A 19,346-nucleotide genomic window follows, 5' to 3' on the forward strand; every position below is an offset into this window, starting at 1 on the left:
ACCTTATTATGGGAGTCACTTTTGTACACGCTCCAATATTGACCGTATCACGTGAAACGGGCTTGGTTTCGGTGTTCGTGATGTTATATGACAATGGTGTTTGACGTTTAGGAGACTCCGGGTCACTTGGGTGTTTTGGAAACTTGTCTCGGGCCATTAAATTGATCTGTAAATATGCCGTGTGAGTGATCTGGAACCGTGCCGGAGGTCTATTAATTACTGTGGTGATTTGAAATATGTCTCGGTTATTTAAGCGATATGTGAATACGCCGCGGGGCACGCAAGTTATCTGAAAATGTGCCGCGGGATACTTAAGTGATCTGTAAATATACTGCTGATCGTTTAAGTGATCGGTAAATGTGTTGCAGGGTATTTAGTTGATCTATGAGTGTGCCGTGGGACACTTGAGTGGTCTGGAACTGTGTCGTGCGTCACTTAAGTGATATGTAAATGCCACTTGAGTGATCTGTAAATGTTCTGGTGGTCATTTAAGTGATGTGGGAATATGTCACAAGCTACTCAAATGATGTGGAACCGCACTGAGAGTCTCTTAAGTGATATAGAAATGTGCCGCCTAGTTCATTTTTATAAAATTAGTTTTGAAGAAGCGGTCAACATCAGATGATTCCGAGGGCCACATTTGACTCGCGGGCCAGGGGTTAAGCATGTATGTCATAGGAAGAATCCAAGGTGTTTGGTTTCCCTTTTATATTACTTGGGAAGCCTACTGTGTATAATTTACGTGTAATAATTTTTCTTGGTAATTTTTTTAGTTGCATGAACAACGATGTTCTTTATCATCACCTAATAGTATTGCTTTTTAATTTTGCTTATCTCCCCGAAACTTGTACCACTGTAAATCATACATGCTCAACCTATGGCCCGCGGGACAAATGTGGATCTCGGAATCATCTGATGTGGCCCACGACCTATTTATGTAAAAATGAATTGAGTGGCACATTTGCAAATCATTTAATTGACTCGTTCCACATCACTCAAGTGACCCACTGCACATTTACAGATGACTTAAGTGACCCATATGGCACAGTTACAGATTGCTCAAGTAAGCTGGGGCAGATTTACAGATTAATAATGGGCTTGTGTCGCTGTTTCATATCACTTAAGTGGCCCGCGGCACATTCCCATGTCATTTAAGTGCGTCGTGACACATTTAACGATTTTTTAAAGAGACTCGTGGTACATTTAAAAATCTTTTAAGTTTAAAGTGACTCAGCACAATGTTAAAGATCTTCTAAGTCACCCCCGTGACACTTTTACAGCTCACCTAATTGGCCTGGAGCACATTATCATTCCAAATAAGTGGTCCGTGGCATATTTATAAATCACGCAAAGTGACCCATGGCACATTTAGAGATTTTTAACTGACCAGTGGTACATTTAAAGATCTTTTAAGTGACTCGTGGTACATTTAAAAATCACCTAAATGACCTATGACCTGGGCGACACATTCTCATTTCAATCAAGTTGTCCGCGGCACATTCCCAGACCACTTAAGTGGCCCGCGTCACGTTTTCAAACCAATGAAGTGGTCCGCACTCTCCAAATGATTGAGCATGAGCATCCTTGGTGTAAATGGATAACTATGTTCCCTGAGGCAACGGGTGGTGAGTAATATGTGAATATTAAGTGATTGCAAAATGCACATTGTTACGCTGATTGTGATGAACTGATGTGTTTGAATCGGTAATGGTTGCTACCCAAGAGTGTAAGATGGACGACTCGTTGCGGTTTATTGAAGGCCGTATTTTGGGAAATGGCGGTGTTCAAACTCAATGGCCCACACCCTGCTTTCAATGGCACGGTTTGAAATTTTCGACGATAATATAACCAATAGGTCAGTAATTCCCAACGTGGGGCCTACGCCCCACAAAGAGGCAATTGGTTTTTTACGGGTGGATGCAATTTGAGTTTTTCTATGAAGACTTGGAACCTTTAGAATCCCCTTCAATTTTTTAACAATTTCTCTTGATGTTATTTCTTTCATTTTTCTCTTTCAGTAGAAAGGGTTTGACTAAGGGTTCTTAATGTTGTGTGTCCCACAGAAAATTTGTGTCAGCAAGATTAAGTCCACGAACCACCCCACATTCCATTAAAATGAAGAAAATCAATATTACGAATCACGAATGCCTTTAAAAAATAATATTGTGTGCATAGTAATGTAAAGACAATGAGTTAACAGTTAACTGTTTTCTCATATAAGCTCATTGACCCTCTGAAGTCTCTCAGAGAACCCCTGACAAAGAACCACCGCTTTTGATAAGTAAAGCCCCGTTTACATGTGCAATCCCGGGAAGTTACCCGTAACTGGGATTTTCGCTATAGTGGTTTACATGACGTTTAGTTTATGCGGATATCCCCCCCCCCCTCTTCTTTCCGGAAGTCGTCACTAGTCACGTGGGTTGAACGGAAGTGGTTGGTTCAAGATGGCTGACGAAGGAGCTTACAGTAGTTTACGCGGCACAAAGGATTATGAGAGAGGAGGTCGGAATCACCCACAATTATATTCCGCAACAAAGATGGGACTCTTTTGATGGATCTTCGTCCCTCCTTCCCCCCCCCCCCCATGAGGAAACAAAAAGTTGCCATGCAGGTAATAATCACCAAAGCGACCCCAATCTTGCACATGTCAACTGGGCTTAAGAGTAGACAGATAGGAAAGAGGGGCAAAGACCCTCTTAACATTTAAAGAAACAAAGCAAAAACAATGACTTTCACATTAAAAAAAAAAATCGTTGTTATAAAACTATGAAGTTTCATGGGGGGGGGGGGGGGAGATACCAACTGACAAAAGAACGGAGGCACATCGGGATTGTGGGCATGGAATAAAAAATGTTGGGAACCACTGCTATGGATTGTCTACCGTTTTCAAGGAACCACTGGTATATCGACTAAAAATGGAAAACACCGATCGTCTTTTGCTGCCGTTGATCTTGGATGGTCTTGTTCCTTCCTCTTCTGAGTCCAGTCTCCAGAAATCTTGAGGACAAGCACCTCAAGAACCTTGGGGGCATCTCAGGTGCTGACGCGTGGTTCTCAAGCGTGAGTATCTGGCAGGCCCTTAAGGTTCTTGGGGAAGATCACTCCGCTGGACAACTATTCCGAGCACTCAGTTGAAAATGCAATGGCACCGTTTACGTACCTGGAAGCTTTTGTAGACTACTGCTGAGCGTGTGTATTTGCGATGCCCTTAAGGTTCTCGTAGAGGACCGCTTCACCGGACAACTGTTCTGGAACCTGAGTTGAAAATGCAATGGCACATCTGACATACCTTAACGCTTCTGCAGATGACTTAATATTTAATAAATTGAGAATGGATCACACTTTTATAAGTAGGGATGTCCAAAATTGGCTTTGTGAATTTTGGCAACTCTCTCTCTCTCATATGAGTCTGTTGAGATACATGTATGGTACCCTATAACAGAGAGACACATGGATTTGCACAGCGAGACGTCACTTAAAAAAATTAGAGCCAACTGAAGTTGGGTTCAAGGAAAATGTGGTACTCGTCATGTGTCGCACGTACTTTCCACAGTAAAGCCAGGGCTACACTAGTGGTAATTCTGGCCTAATAGTCATTCACGAATATTTGCTTCCAATATTTGCCTTTCCCTGTTGCAAAGAAGCAGCAGTGGCATAGACTGCCCACCTTGGCCCAATATTCCTTGGAGAATATTTGTCAAGAACAAGAACAGAAACGCTTTTTTCAGGACACTCTTCGTGTAGTGATTGTTGGCGTTCTTCGACCAATGTGTCACCAGACGGTTTGGAAGATCGGGAACAAAAGCGACACCTATGACTTGGGTTGGAAGCTGGAAGGTACTCGACCAGCCTTTCAATACATTCCAGCCTCCAACATTTGACGGTCATCGCTAATGGTAAAGGGGCCACACTACTTACCCATGGAACGTATTGGATCAGCCTTGACACGAATGTGGCCATGGCTTAAGGCACATTCCGAACTGGTGCGATACTATAAGCGATGCAACGTGCAACTCAACGCAGATAAGTTAAAAGTCTGAATTTCAGGATTTTTTCCCTCCGTTAATCCACGTCATGTTGCATTCTGCATTGCTTGCAATATCGCGCCAGTATGCACCTTTCCTGAGATAGTAAATGACATGTTAGCATAGTTTCTCTCTCGTAAAAGGGCTTTATTACACATAGGGAGTCATAAAAAACGTGAAAAACCGGGACACTTTTGCCAAAATGTCGGGACGGCCAGAAAAACAAAAAATACCGGGACTGTCCCGGAAAATACGGGACGTATATAGTTACCCTAGTTATATATAACTTATACCCGAAAATTTTCTCTTATAACCCATTCATATTATTAAAATAATACTGCTCAGCCATGCACCGATCCCACAACTGGGAGATCTTGCTGTTCTGTATATTCTGCACAACTTTATTTTGTCGAAACATATCAGTGATATTGGTTCTTATAAAAAAATTGGTTATATTATCAAAATCACCATGAAATTTTGAGGGTACTAGTGCTCTAATAGTGCAGTTGAATTCTAATTCGATCTGAAACTTGAATATGCCTGCACTATTTGAAACGCTGTTTATGATTATCGAATAAAATAATTGGAGTCTGTGTATAATACAGATTTCTTCAATTTCCAAAAATTTGGTGTCAATCACGAAGTTCTTACTGTCACATTTTCATGCTCGTTGTTTCATGTTGTTACTTTAAATCAGTGCTTTCTCAACCTTTTCGATGTCTCGAGCCCGCTGTAGCGATCAATCAAGCGCAGACCCACTGTGTTTGCCGGTCAATGCTGCACGCTTCCCCCCCCCCCCATAGCGTTAAGATCGATTCGATGGTCCAAACTTCCCATTAAAAATCCAAAAAATATATTGTTTTTTACAAAAATTTTTCATATCATAGAGAATTCAACTAATTCCAATTTCACAGCACAAAATGTGTCATTCATGCAATGGTAGAAAATGAAAATGATCCTGCGCACTCTCCTTATAACAAGCATCTTCAACCCGTTGCTCGCGAGCACCCTTGAAGTACGCAGAGTACCTCGATGCTCATGTCCGATTTCATGCTCGTGAACACTTGATCAAAATTCCAATTAAACAACTTGTAAAAATTGTTTTCAAGGATCGAAATCATCCCGATTTCATGCATTCGTACGTCAAATATGCCGTAAGGGTGCTCTTTCTTCTTATGATGGCTACAGGCAGTAATCACGACTAAAAAAAGGGTTGAAAACACTATCTTAAAAGTACTCACGGACCCTCGGGGCTCCGCGGACCACAGGCTTTAAAAAACACTGGTTTTGATGATCGTATAGAGAGAATTTTTATTTTTACCATTATTCCATGAAATTCATAATAGGATTGATTGTATGGGAAAAATTTGACATAGTTATAATTAAATGTACCAATGCACGGTACGAGATCTTAAAATTTATTTTGCAATCAAAAAACTACACAACCAACCCTGGGACATCATCTCAGGTTCTCACGCGTCGTTAACAAACGTGAGACTCTGATGTGCCTTCTGGGTTCTTGTGGCGGACCGTTTTTCTGGGCAATTATTTTGGACTCTCAGTTGAAGAAGCAATGGCAGCCGTTGATATACCTGGAAGCTTTTGCAGCCGACTAAATAGTTGTCATGCCGAAAACGAATCACACTTATATAAGAAGGAATATTCAAAATTGGCGTTGTAAATTTTGGTACGTAAAATGAGGCTAATGAGATGTATGGTACTCTCTCTACCAGACACACAGGTTACACATCGAATCGTCACTTGAAAAATGTGAACCTTTGGATTTTAGGAGTGAAGTGTCGTTTAACGTTCGGGTATAACATCGATGCAGGTACGGACAGAGAATGCGAATAATTAATTTATTAGATTAAACTCAACAAAAACATTAGTATAAAAGTTAAGAACAACTAAACACATAATCGGATCAAAACAAAGGGGAAAAAATCAACAGAAAGTTAAAATCGAGGGGAAAAAACAACATACACAGTACAGCGCGCTATTTATAATCGTTGTAACGATTGGAACACTGTCCCTGAGGACTCGGGTGACTCCGGGGAACCTAACCATATATTGAGCTTGAGAAAGATATATTACATACATGGGCAAGTGTCATTACGCGCATCGCCAGTAAACATGTATAAAATTTAAAATTTATGATCGAAAAATGGTGATTCATGTAAATAAATCACAGATTATAAATCACGAAATCGTCATAATAATGGTCATAATCGAGAATAGTTCTTAATAAAATATGATCTGCTTCTTTTCAGGGATTTTCATTGAATCAGTTACTATCACATCAATTGAAGCTGGGTTGATCTAATCGCTTCACCGTGTGGTTTCATTTGGTCCAAAGACATTCGTCAGCAATTGCTGCCTGTATCCAGCTTCTCGATAAGCTCTCGTGGATCATACTATTCTCGACTACTCTAACTCCTCTTCCCTAAATAGATGTAGGAGATCACTGTCTGGGTGTAGTTGACGTCTTATTCTAGTAGATCTCCTAACAGGCATATATGGCTCTCTATCTGGTTCTGGTTCCGGGGCTGTAGCTCTGATATTCTTAGGGTGCTGCTCCAGAAAGTGGACTAGTCTACGCATTTTACTTTCAAATCTTCCCGCTTCAGGATGTACTCAGGCCAAGGTATTCGCAGATGTTCAGCTGGCTCTCTGAAGTGGAAGGCTGTTGTTGTCTTGGGGCATAGAGTTGCGCAGTGAAAAGACGTGCCTATGGCCGAACATGCACATATATCACTGGGGATTGATTTGATCCTATGAAGGTTAGCCAGAACGAACCATGACCCGTTACGAACATTATCATCTCACGTGACCATTTATGGTTCCAAGGTATTACATGTCGCAGGATGCTGTAGGTTGATCGACCGAACTCTGTGTAGTCATCCCACCTCTGTCATCATTTATTCATTAGCTACTTGCATAGGATTGGTTTGGTGAGTGATCAGCAGATCACCTCTAATTATTTCATCTTCGGTAGCTTCATTCACCGTGGTATCAGCCAATTCATTGCCCCATTGGCCTGTATGTGCTTTAACCCAGGAGAGGCTTATGCTGGTATGATTGCAGAGAAGCTTTCTTATTGTTGCTTACCATTTCATGACTGAGAATTAGAGACCGCCTGTATGCTGGAGCGGCTGTCAGATCTAATTAGGGCAGCTTCTTGACGTAAAGAAGCATCTAAGACTGAGTTTGAGTTGTAGATGGCAAAAAGCTCACCCTGAAACACCGAGTTATCATCCTTTAGCTTGACCGACCATCGGGCTATTACTTGTTTACTTTTAGTCTTAACGTACGCTGCTCCAGTCCCTTTCTCAAACTTTGATCCATCCATGTAGTATATAAGTGTGGAGTACTCAAGCAGCTCACCTTCGCTTTTTGGTACATCAAAACGTATTTGGCTATTCCGCAACCCGACTGACGGATGGGATGACCAACCCTTTATTTTGCGTTCATATGCTTGAAGAGCCCATGTATTTTCCGTCGTTGAGACTGTCTTGTGGAACTGGAGTAGACGAGCCGACTTACCTAGGAACACAATTTTCAGGCTCAACAGGGGTGGGGGCCCAAGATTGTCTGGAGAGCATTTGTCGGGGTTGTACTAGAAGCCCCGAGGTGGAGAGCATGTGTCCTTTCTGAATTGAGTTCAGTCTATTTGAAAGCTGTACCCCAGGCGACACGCACCAAATTGACACTCCGTAAGCCATAGTTACACCGAATAACTCTGCCGCCGTCATATAAAGAATTCTGCGCATTTCTTGCTTAATGCCCCACTTTGCTCCGGCCATAAGTCGCATTTTCTGCCAGGTAGCAACAACTTTATCCTTCATTTTCTGGAAATAGGACTCCCATTTAAGGTCTTGGTTAATAGAGACTCCTAGATACTTAATTCTTTTTATTATCTTTCCCATCATCCAAATCGATGGGGGAATGCTTCTTTCAGATCCAGAGAAATCTCGTTTTGCTCGCCGACAGGCAAAGGCTATGGAATGCTAACCAATTTGTGACGGATCGGAGCGCCTTTTCCGCTAGCTCTGCAGCTCCTTTGATCGTCGGGTGAGACGCAATAACAAGTATATCATCGACAAATTCCTGGACTCGGATGTTGGCTGGCCACTGCATTTTCAACAGCTCACCGAGAACTAGATTCCATAAAAGAGGATCCAAGCACGACCCTTGTGGTGCTCCTTTTTGTAGATATTTAGTATTCGATCCCGCGTCAAGTGCTTGTCGATCGCGTAGAATGTCACACAAAATTGCCTTGAGCTGTGGAGGTACAGGCATTTCCGTTATTCGGTGTAGGATAGATTCGTACCTTATATTATCAAAGGCACTTTCAATGTCCAGAGATAGGACGGCTACATCGTTATCTTTGTCTCGCTGAGACTTAATTTCTATCATCATATCTTCCAAAGCCATCTCAGCTGATTTGCCTTGTCGGAACCCATACTGATGAATGTGCCACCAGTCAACCCTCTCCTTGTAATACATGATCCGCTGAACTATAATTCGCTCCAATACTTTACCAACAGAGGAGAGTGAAGATATTAGCATATATGACCTCAGGTCATTGGGGTTACGGCCTCTTTTTAGAAATAAGAGGAGCTTTCCGATTTTAAAATTACTTGGAAAACACTCGATTCAGAGGCACTTGTTGAACAAAGTGTGTAGTAGATCTGGAAAGGATCTGTTGATCACCTTGACAATTCGATTATTCACTCTATCGAATCCAGGCGCCTTGTTGTTGTCTAAATTGTCTATAATCCTTCTGATCTCTGATTAGAAAATTCGTCTGTCACGATATCTCGGAGAGTCAGGTTATGCTGCTACCTCATGACTAGTTACATTAAACTAGAATTGTCCTTTACCGATCGATACTGATGTCCCGGTGTAAAAGCAGTTAATCGACGTCGTATCAATAAGTCATCGTCCATTCTATCCATCCCGTTGAAAATTTTGAACACTTCAGTCATATCTTCCCGACACCTGCGTTCATCCAATGTAAACATGTTCAAAAAATGAAGTCTTTCTTTGTAACTCAAGATAAGCATTCTGTCCTAATTTGCGGCTGTGTTGATAACACCGTCCACAGGATTCGAAACTAAAAATATGTGGGTAGTTTTAAATGCCGTAATCAAATAGTTCTGCCAAGTAAACATTTAAAAAATATATATAGTTTCATTTTATGAATCACTGAGTATGCAAATTAAAACCGAGACAATCAGGTGTTGGGCACCCAGGTTGTTAAGATACTCGCGTAAAGTACCAAAGGATGTTTTTACGAATGCAAATACACAAGGCCACAACAGGCAAAATGCCCAATGAGATGGCTGAGAAAAAGATGCCCATAACAAGCATGGATGTCATATATTACTAAAATACAGCAACCCAATTAAAAATGCAATCAAAAAATTATAAACAATACATATATATATATATATACATGATAAAATATGATACAGGTAAGCTATTCCATTTATTAACAACCCTATTAGAGAAAAATTCCCTGTGACACCATAACCTAGAATTGTCCCTTACCAATCGATACTGAAGCAGTCGATTGGTGACATATTAATAATTCATGGTCCATCCTATCCATCTTGTTGAAACTTTTAAACACTTCAATCTCCCCGATCAATCATATCTCCCTGTCACCTGCGTTCATCCAATGTAAACATATTCAAAAAATGAAGTCTCTCTTCGTAACTCAAGCCCCGTGTGGCAACAAGGACACGCGTAGCTCTTCTCTGCACCCATTTAACCAGTCTTCAGAACCTTACAGCATACTCCAGTCCGGGACGAACTAAGCCTTGGAAAAGCGGAAGAATAGCTTCAGGAGAACCGAAGAGACTATTTTGAAAATGAAACTGAGCATTCTATTTGCTTTTCTTGACCATTGCTGAACAATGTTAAGAAAACCTAAGCCACTCGTCAAGGAGAAATCTCAAATCGCTGACCCTAGTTGCACCCAGGATTGTGACACCATTAAACTCGTAAGTGAAACATGGGTTGTTTGAACAAAATGAGTGACCTTGCACTTGTCAACGCTAAACGCGATTCTAAATTCATTTGCCCATGCTCCAATCCTGTTCAAGTTGGTCTGGAGCTCCCTATCGCTTTGATTCCCGACTACCCGCATTTAGCTTCACGTCATCCGCGAATTTGGTAGCACCTTCAACCCCGTTACATGTTTATTATTCACACCAGTTGTATATATCTTGTCTCACCTATTATTATACTAAATTCAATTACATTTTTCTCTTTCCTTTCTCTTACTTTCTTTTGTTTTCTATTGTTTATTTTCACTTATCTTCATATATTTTTACTCTTTGTTCATTGATTATAATTTTTCTATCTATTTGTCAAGAATTCTAATTTATTGTAGTAATCTTAACATACACAAACATTTTGATTGTAACAATCTGTATGGGACTAATGTGTCTCCTTGATTGTTTTGCACTTGTATATGTGGGAATGATATTTTATTTTATTTTTTTGTAATTATTTGAAATTGTCACGGAAGGACAAAAATCCCATCGACACCCTGATCGAGTTAATCGATAAAAAGTGACAAAAGTATGGAGGGGCCAAGGACACTTCTTTGAGAAACTCCACTTGTGACGCCTGTCCAATCAGAGAATTCCCCGTTCATCACAACCCGTTGTGACCGATCTCTTAACCACGATTCTATCCAATTCAGCAAGGAGCCCCCAATCAACGTCACATGTAAACACTTCAAGATCTTACCATGTTGGACCCGATCGAATGCTTTTCGGACATCAAAGTAAACAACGTCTACATTTTTGCCCTTGCCCAAAGCCTTAGTCATGTGGTCATAGACGCAGAGGAAGTTACTTACACATAACTTCCCCTTCCTGAACCTCTGCTGATTATCTGACAATACATTATTCTCGTCGATCAACTTCACCATTTGCCTTTTAATAATAATTGCCAACATTTTCGAGAGGGAGCTCGTCAAACTCAGTGGACGATAATTGGATACAGTTTCAAGGATGCAGTGGCGTTGTTAACGTTCCTGAAAGTTTGTTTAGACTATTTGATGTTTGTAACATACAACTATCTCCATTCACCTTTACTAATTTTGGGTGCTCTTGCTCCTACTTATGGATCTGGTCTCACGAAAGAACAAGTACCTCAAGAACCCTAGGAGAATCACAGGGTCTTACGCGTCGTTATTAAGCATAGATACAGTTGCTGTCCTAGGGTTCTTGTAGGAGAACCCTTCACAGGACAACTGCTCTGGACTTTCAGTTGAATATTGAACATGCAATGGCGTTGTAAATGTTTCTGTTAAATGTTTTCAGACATCTTAATATTTGTAACATAGAACTATCCTCATTCACCGTCGCTGATCTTGGGTGCTCTTACTACTGCTTATGGATCTGGTCAGGGCCTCAACGAGGGAGGTGCAGGCGGGTCTCGTGCCCGGGCGCTGGACCCGAGGGGGCACAAATTTCATTCTGAAACCTCCCCTTCAACAGGGGGGCGTCAAAATGTGCGCTTGCCCCGGGTGACTAATCATTTAGTAGCTGCCCTGGATCTGGTCTCACGAAAGGACAAGCAACTCAAGAGCCCTGGGAGCATCACAAAATCTGACGCCTGGTCACTAAGCATAGAAATCTGGGATGCTTCTAGGGTTCTTGTTGGAGGACATCGACAAACTTCTTCATTGGATGTACCCAGCGTTCATGCCACTGAGCATGAGCTTTCGGAGAAATCATGGTTGCATTATCCAGGTGTTCATTTTCGAACGGAGGTGATTTTGTGATTTTAAAGCTTTTGGGCTATACGAAATGTGCCGATCTCCTTTCAATTCCAGTGTAATGTTCCACGTTACTAATTAGTCAAAATTAACTTCCCTGAGTTATAGCCCACTGAGCCCCCCTCCCCCAATAAATATGTGTCTGTCCCTAAACCACTTTTTTGGTCGCTCATATGCATTCACACCCTCTAAGACCTCTAAGAAACTTTTTTCGTCCCTCAGTTCGAGGCCGTAGAAAGGGAAACCAGGGGGATCCGCTACTTCCCTTAAATATTATAAAATAATTTATATATATGGATTAACATGCTTAAGTCTATTGTTGTATAACTTTGCCCCCCCCCCCCCGCCGAAGTGCCAGTTGTTCCCAAAATAAATTTTTGGCTACGGCCCTACCCTCTCACTGTGTTTTTTTTGTCACTCTCATGCTTACACACTTTCTCTCTGGCTCATTCTTTTTGGTCACTTACTGACCTCGTCCGTCGCTCCCTAGGTCAATCTCTTAGTCATTCAAATACTTGCACACTATAGGTAACTTGTAGTTGCTCACTGATCCAGTCCCTCTTTCAGTCACGCACATGCTTGAACACTCTCTAGGTCACTCACTGACCTGGAATTTCTTCCGGTCACTCACATGCTTCTACATTCGCTGGGTCACTAAATAACCGTGTATTTCGTTTGCTCACTCGCACACTCGCATGCTTCCACACTCTGAGTGTCAGTTTTGGTCACCCACTGACATAGTTCCTCGATCTCAAGGCAGAGGTGGATTTATGGTTTTGCCACTCTTCTCCCGTTGTACTGTACTCATTTTTTTACCACTAATTCTTCAAATTTTCCATTCCTCCCAACTTGCAGCCGTGGACTATACCCCTCTTACCCTCTCCCTCTCCCTCTAAATTGGCCTCCGGCTGCAATCAGAACAAATACTTTTGAATACAACTGCGCTCTCAAGTGACCAGAGTGTGGTGTCATCTCTCCATACATATGATGATAGTTCCCTGCCCTCAGAAGAAACTGCCGAATCTCATGCTATCTTTACCTCCAGCGATAAGGTTCAAGAGCGCTTTTCGCGCTGACTGAATAACTCAAATTTTCAGGCTGAGATATTCATCATCCATATATCGTATGACTCTGCGAACAGCAACAACGAACAGCAATTCTATGTAGCTTACTTACAATTACAGATTCTGAACGTTCTGCATCGAAATCCTCCACCAATCAAGCTCTGATCCAGAGGGGGGCGATTGCCCTTCCCAAGAACCCGATAATGTGGGGCAAATTTTTCTGTCTTTTAAAATACAATCCGATGTACCTACACAAGTCGCTTCTTCGACACATCGCCTTGGATCCACTCCTCTCGCAGCTGAAATCATTCTATTCATCGCTGAATCGCTCCTCTCGCATCTATTTTCACTCTATTCACAGCTGAAGATATCTGCTTCGGCTTCATTCGCAACTGAAGAAAATAACCTTCGCTTAATTCGAATCTAAAGATGTCTGCCTCCGTTTCATTCACAGCTGAAGATGTCTACCTTCGTTCTATTCGCAGTTGAAGATATCTGCCTCGGTTTCATTCGCAGCTGACGATGCCTGCTTCTGCTTCATTAGCAGCTGAGTATGTCTACATTCGCTCTATTCACAGCTGAAGATATCTGTTTCATGTTTATTCGCAACTGAAGAAAATGACCTTCGCTCTATTCAAATCTGAAGATGTCTGCCTCCGTTCCATTTGCAGCTGAAAATATTTGCCCCGGATTTATTCACATCTGAAGATATGTATCTGCATCGACTCCATTCGTAGCTGAAGATGTCTGCCTTCGTTCAAGCGGGAATCACGAAGGGGTTGATGAGAACGACCGCTTTCGAATGATGTTAGAAGAATTTGTCTGGTCCATAAAATACGGGACTATCAAACGAACGTACAAAATTTCTCTTCCCGTCACATCGTCCTGGATTCGCTCCTGCCAACGATTGACCATCCGAATCCCTAGTACCTAATAATGTTGGTAGTTCACATTCTGTCGCACTCATTATTTAATTCCAGTGAAATGGAAATTGCCAGATTTATTTATGTATGTATGTGTAATTATCATCCCTAACAGACAATATCCATAGTTTTAGTGGAGCTTTGCTCTGTTCTCCTCAGCATTTTCAAAAACAAATTCATTCTCAATCTTTTCCGATAAGTTTTCCAGTTTCAGTTTAACATTTTGTTCACAAATTTGATAAACTTTTCTGTTCGCTTCTCTAATTTTAAACACCGGTGAACAGCATTATCTTTCTTCATAGCTAATGATAGACATCCTTTACGGCAGGAGTGCGCTACCAATTCACTCCGTGGGCAGATATGCGGTATTTCTGCCGCTCGCAGGCCGGAAACTTATATACAAAGTGTTGCCTTGAAGTGGCGACGAGCTCAGAGGGGTGGATCTTAGGCATCAAGAGAAACAGAAATTGCTATAGAACATGGTATCGCAAACCACGTTTAGTCGGTGAAAATTGCAAAAATACTTATCAAGGGTGTGACGTCGAGTGGGACAACAATGCTAATAGAAAAAACATTTATTTGACAACATGATTACAACTGTGGTGTACAAAATAAAATGGAAAATAAGTACAAAAAAGAAAAACGCGCACACACATGCTGTACACTGAATTGTTGAGGAGAGCTCGAAGAATTTCGTCCCATTCGTCCTTCAAGGCGATTTTGAGTTCCACTATGGTTCGAGGAGGGTTATGTCTTTGAGCAATAGGTCTGCCAAGTGCATCCCAAGCGTGCTCTATGAGCTTTAGGTCCGGTGAGTATGTAGGTCATGTCATGAGCTCAATGCTTCACGTGGTAATGTGTCGGACACTTCTTCATCTGTCCTATGTGGACGGGTATTGTCATCCATGAACCGAAAGTCTGGGCCAACTTCCCCTCGGGAAAATGACATAGAAGAATGTCGGTGCAACACCGCTTCGATGTTACGGTACCACCATCAAATATATGAAGCGGGGTTTTGCTATTGTGCATGATACCCGCCCACACCATCACTCCTTGGCCATAGCGATCAATATCCTGAACATTTTTCAGTTGGTAACGAGTTCCCTGCTCTCTCCACAGTAGTTGGGGTCCAGAATCACTGATGATGCTGAAGCGCGATTCGTCCGAGAACATGTCTCTGGACCCACTGTTGCTGATCCCAACGAATATTCTCAATGCACCAATGTAATCTTTCTCGTTGATGATTATGTGGCCGTAGCGGAATGCATTTTACAGGCTTCTGAAACACAGTTTTGCATGAATTGGTTTTTCTTTAGCATTTGTTAGTCAATGTAACTATAGTTGGGAAACTGACATAGCATGTCGAATGATTCCCATAATACCAAAAATGTAATCGTCCTCAATGTTTCAGGTGAATCAATTGGACACAATCGTTACATCCGGTCTTCCAGTCAATGTTTCTTTCCCGATCACATGGACACCGCCGAAATCAAATGCACTATCTGGCCAACCTATACGTGAGTATAAGTATTTTGTATTTATCTTGACACAGTGTAAACAGTACTGATCGAGTGATTGTGGCCCCGGTGTCAGGATTTTCTACGGTCTTCTCTATAGTAAATTTATAATGGAAAAATATTAAAATAATGTATTCACATCATCAAGAGCCCCGTCAGCTTCTCCTGCAAGGAGATCATCTTTGGTGAAAAGAATTTCGAAAGGCTTTCGATTCCGTTGTACATGACAAATTTGCACCAACAAGATGAAGGCTGGGGACTCTCTTGCCAACAAGATGAAGGACACGGACCACTTTATAGATTAATATTCAGCACATAATAACGAAAAAGCAATAAATTAATTCATCTAGGAAAGAGACACTCCGGCCGAGGAGAACTTGGAAAAGAAAAATTTGTTGTAGTGGGGGTAATGCCGACACGTTAAGTACAGTAAAAGCTGTCTAAGACGGACACTGTATGAAACGGAAACTTCTCTTAAACGGAATCAAAATATAGTCTGTTGAGTGATTAGTGCTTTGATTTGCACCCTTATAAAACGGAATTTTGTCTAAAACGGAATAATATTTCAGTCTCGTAGCGTTTCGTTTCGTATACTCTCTCTGGTTTCACTATATTATTATTATTATTATTATATACACTTAATATTAACAGGCTTATCCAGTCATAATAAAAGGTGAAAATGTTTATGGGCGTGTGTAAAAATCACAAATGTAATTTTTTGGACTGCCGTATCCACTGTATTCAAAATGAGCCTACTTTGAGCACATAATGCCGCGGTACCGAAGTTCGTTATTACCAAACTCTCCACAAATCGCACACATTTCAACATCAGTATCAAATAAACCAAAAGCGTCATCATCTTCATTGCCGTCTTCATAGGGTTTTCTCGTCAATATCTTCTGGCGATGACTGCGACTGATCAAAGTTGAGCTTCCTCCAGCCATAATTCTTAGCTGCTTTTTTTGTAAGGTTCTTTCAGACTACAGAGACACAACTCTTCCTCCCTTGTAACACGTATATCAGCATAATGCTCTGAGTAGAGACATAGCCATTCCATGTTTTCGACCTTTCGAAGACAAATGTTTTTTCTTAGCCTACGACATCTCTAGGAAAAAGACATTCTGGATATTATGCCGAGGCGAACTTGGGAAAGAACACATAATTGCTTTCACCAGTAAACAACTAGCTTTTCTAGATGTGTTATTAGGCTGAGAAAAAACATCTCTCTTGAGAAGTTAATTGTTTTCACGTTAACTAGTGTCTACATTTGCGTAATTATTTTTTTATTTATTCGCTGAAGGAAATGCAACGTCTCTTGTATCTGGGGTCACGCCTTGAACGGTGAACGCGCCGTTTCCATCAAGTGCAAGAACCGTGATAACTCTTGGAAACCAATGGGCTTCAAGGAATGCGAACGTGAGTTTGAGAATAATAATTCTTATTGTGTACCTATATGTACTGTGCATGTAGGTCATCTAAAAGTCCTATGGTTAAAAAAAATAGGGCTTTCTTTTTATTGGTTTAATTTAATTAAAATCGAATTTTTCATATGGAGGCCATTTTTCTTTTCTGAAGCCATCCAAAAATATTTCTTGTTTCCAAGTGCAATATTCGTGGAGATATTTGAATTCAAAAAGCGGAGAAAAAAGCATTTCCGTTAGTTTACGCTGTTCTTTCCCAACTTTTCTCCGATTTTTGAGGAATTCAAATATCTCCACGAATATTGCACTTACAAACGTGAAATTTTTTTGTTGGCTTCAGAAGTGATAAAGCAACAACTTTCTATCTGAGTTTTTTAAGACAGGTTCTCCGCGAAAAAAATTTAAATTTTTTATTTTATTTTCTGACACTCTCAGAACTAGTAAAGGATGATTTTTGAACACATTTTGAGCATTTTTAAGACTGAAATTATTCCCCTACGACGAACGGTTGTTCAGATAAAAGCCGCATTAGGACTTGCAGGATACCCTGTATGTGAAATAGCATAGTTAAATCTACTGTTCTATCACTTTCACCCCTCCCCCCCTCAAAAAAAAAAATGCCGGTTGTAACCTACATGTACAACGAAGCACTGTATTTTTCAAAAGCCTAGATGAGAGTTATACTCGTTGAAATTGTCCGTTATTCATTGCAGCCTACGTCGATTGCTCCTTGAAACTGACGTCTCCAGGATCCGTCAACTGCGTCTACAACCGATTGAGCTCACCTATCGAATGTGACATCGAATGCGACGAATACGATGACATCCCCGAGGTCCGGAAACAGTCTTATTCCTGTACACTCCAAGGAACCTTTTCGCCACCTTTGCCTTTCTGTGTGGTCAAAGCTAACAGTAAGTCTACTTCTTTTATGATGCAGTAATCAACTCGCTGACATATTTCCAGATTGTCCTGTTGCTTTTTACAGAAGTATCCTTGAGTTGCTATGCATACCCCCCCCCCCTCCTGATGGCGGTATTTCACCCGAAACCGTGTGCTATAATGAATCTGAAGAAAAACAACTAATGTTTTCTTTTCTAGGTACCCCGACTGTTTCTCCTCCAAGGCGTTAAGGACTCCATACGAACAAGAGACAAAGAACTTGTATAAACAGGATCGAAATTTTTCGAAAGTTGTGATCAGCAATAAAGATGTTTTGAAACATTATATTTTTGAGAAGCAATGATTCCAATAATGCAATGTCTTCAGACACGGATTTATTGTTTTTGCCACCTGCGGGCTACACGAATTTCGTCGCCTTTCTCCCATTAGTCTAGTTTTTTTTAGCACTCATTGCTCCGGTTCGACCCCCCCCCCCCCCGTCTTTCTTCAGTCCATAGTTTCCCAAACTTTCTGTCCCATCGCCCCCTTCTTCCAAGAAATTTTTTCCCTCATCGCCCCACCCCAACTCAAGCGAACCCATAAGATCCTATGCTATACCCGTAGTTTCTATCGCACCCATGGACTATTCCATCGCCCACTTCGGGAAACACCGTTTTAGTCCCTTACACACTAATGAACTCAATGGTCACACGCTCTAGCGTTCCCTTTCAGTCACTCCGAGTTTAACTCTCTTTTGACCATTCTCATACTTGCACACTGTTTTGGTCACTCACGTGCTTGCTCATGCTCTAGGTCACTTTTTCGTCTCTAGGTCATTCTGATTTAGTCCCTTTCTCTATAGGCAGAGGCGGCTTTATATATTTATTTATTCACGTCTCAACAGGCAAGGGTTGCCCAATTACAGAGATGGACAAGAGAACAAAAATACAAAAACACAAATACAACAAACTACAAAAAAAACCGAATGGAAATACATACGGAAAAGCATAATAACATGAATATTCAATACTCACACATACTTTTAAGAAATTCCCTTATAGTTGAATTGAACATATCGGGTTTCACATCGCACTGATTATATTATATTGTACATCTCAAAAATAAGGGACCGTTGTAAAATATTTGTTCTGGGTTTATGGAGGCAAAAAGGCCGCAGAACAGGCTTATTTCCAATTGGCACAGAAAAATCAACAAGTTGAAGAAGATAGCAGTCATCAATTATATTACTGACAATTTTGTACAAAAAGCGAAGGTAACTCCTTCTTCTTCGGCATTCCAATGATTGGCAATGGAAAAAACGTCGCAGTTCAGTTGTACTTACGTCATTGATGTAGACGTGAAATGCCTGTAAAACATGTAACGTACAAATCTGCTCAGGACTCTTTCTAGAATCAGTGAGTCTAGATTGTTGTGAGGACTCCATATAATAGTGCAGTACTCTAGTTTCGGGAGCACATAAGTCCTGAAAAGTGTCGCTATTGTTGTGATTGATTTGAAATTATTGCTGCTCCTCACAACAAATCCTAGCAGTTTTAAGCATTTATTGGTGAGATCATATATGTGATCGGTAAATGCAAGCTTCGAGTCAAAGAAAACACCAAGGTCTTTGATTACGTAAACACGACTGATCGAAACAGCATCAATGGTGTAGTCAAATTCGGTCGATGACAATTTTCTTGTATAACTGATGACGTGGCA

At 41.1% G+C, this 19,346-nt stretch overlaps 1 protein-coding gene across 1 annotated transcript; it reads left to right on the forward strand.

Annotated features, from left to right (window-relative positions):
- The first annotated feature begins 15,169 nt into the window (after positions 1-15,169).
- LOC149063380 (uncharacterized) lies at positions 15,170-17,878 on the forward strand. Its single transcript, XM_089255690.1, has 4 exons — positions 15,170-15,327; positions 16,628-16,743; positions 17,462-17,659; positions 17,847-17,878. Exons 1-4 carry the CDS (start codon positions 15,170-15,172, stop codon positions 17,876-17,878), a joined length of 504 nt encoding a protein of 167 aa, XP_089111816.1.
- The last annotated feature ends 1,468 nt before the right edge of the window (positions 17,879-19,346 follow it).

This window comes from Pholcus phalangioides, unplaced genomic scaffold, assembly GCF_987345545.1.
Source record: "Pholcus phalangioides strain wild (caught in Gottingen) unplaced genomic scaffold, Ppha-v1.0 ptg000172l_1, whole genome shotgun sequence".
Taxonomy (NCBI): domain Eukaryota; kingdom Metazoa; phylum Arthropoda; class Arachnida; order Araneae; family Pholcidae; genus Pholcus; species Pholcus phalangioides.

What these genes read in the sequence shown, in the direction of transcription:
- LOC149063380 (XM_089255690.1), top strand. Translation starts at nt 15,170, where the DNA reads ATGTCGAATGATTCCCATAATACCAAAAATGTAATCGTCCTCAATGTT. An exon ending in GGGCTTCAAGGAATGCGAAC is followed by an intron (nt 16,744 to 17,461) that starts GTGAGTTTGAGA and finishes TATTCATTGCAG; the next exon opens with CCTACGTCGATTGCTCCTTG. An exon ending in CTGTGTGGTCAAAGCTAACA is followed by an intron (nt 17,660 to 17,846) that starts GTAAGTCTACTT and finishes TTTCTTTTCTAG; the next exon opens with GTACCCCGACTGTTTCTCCT.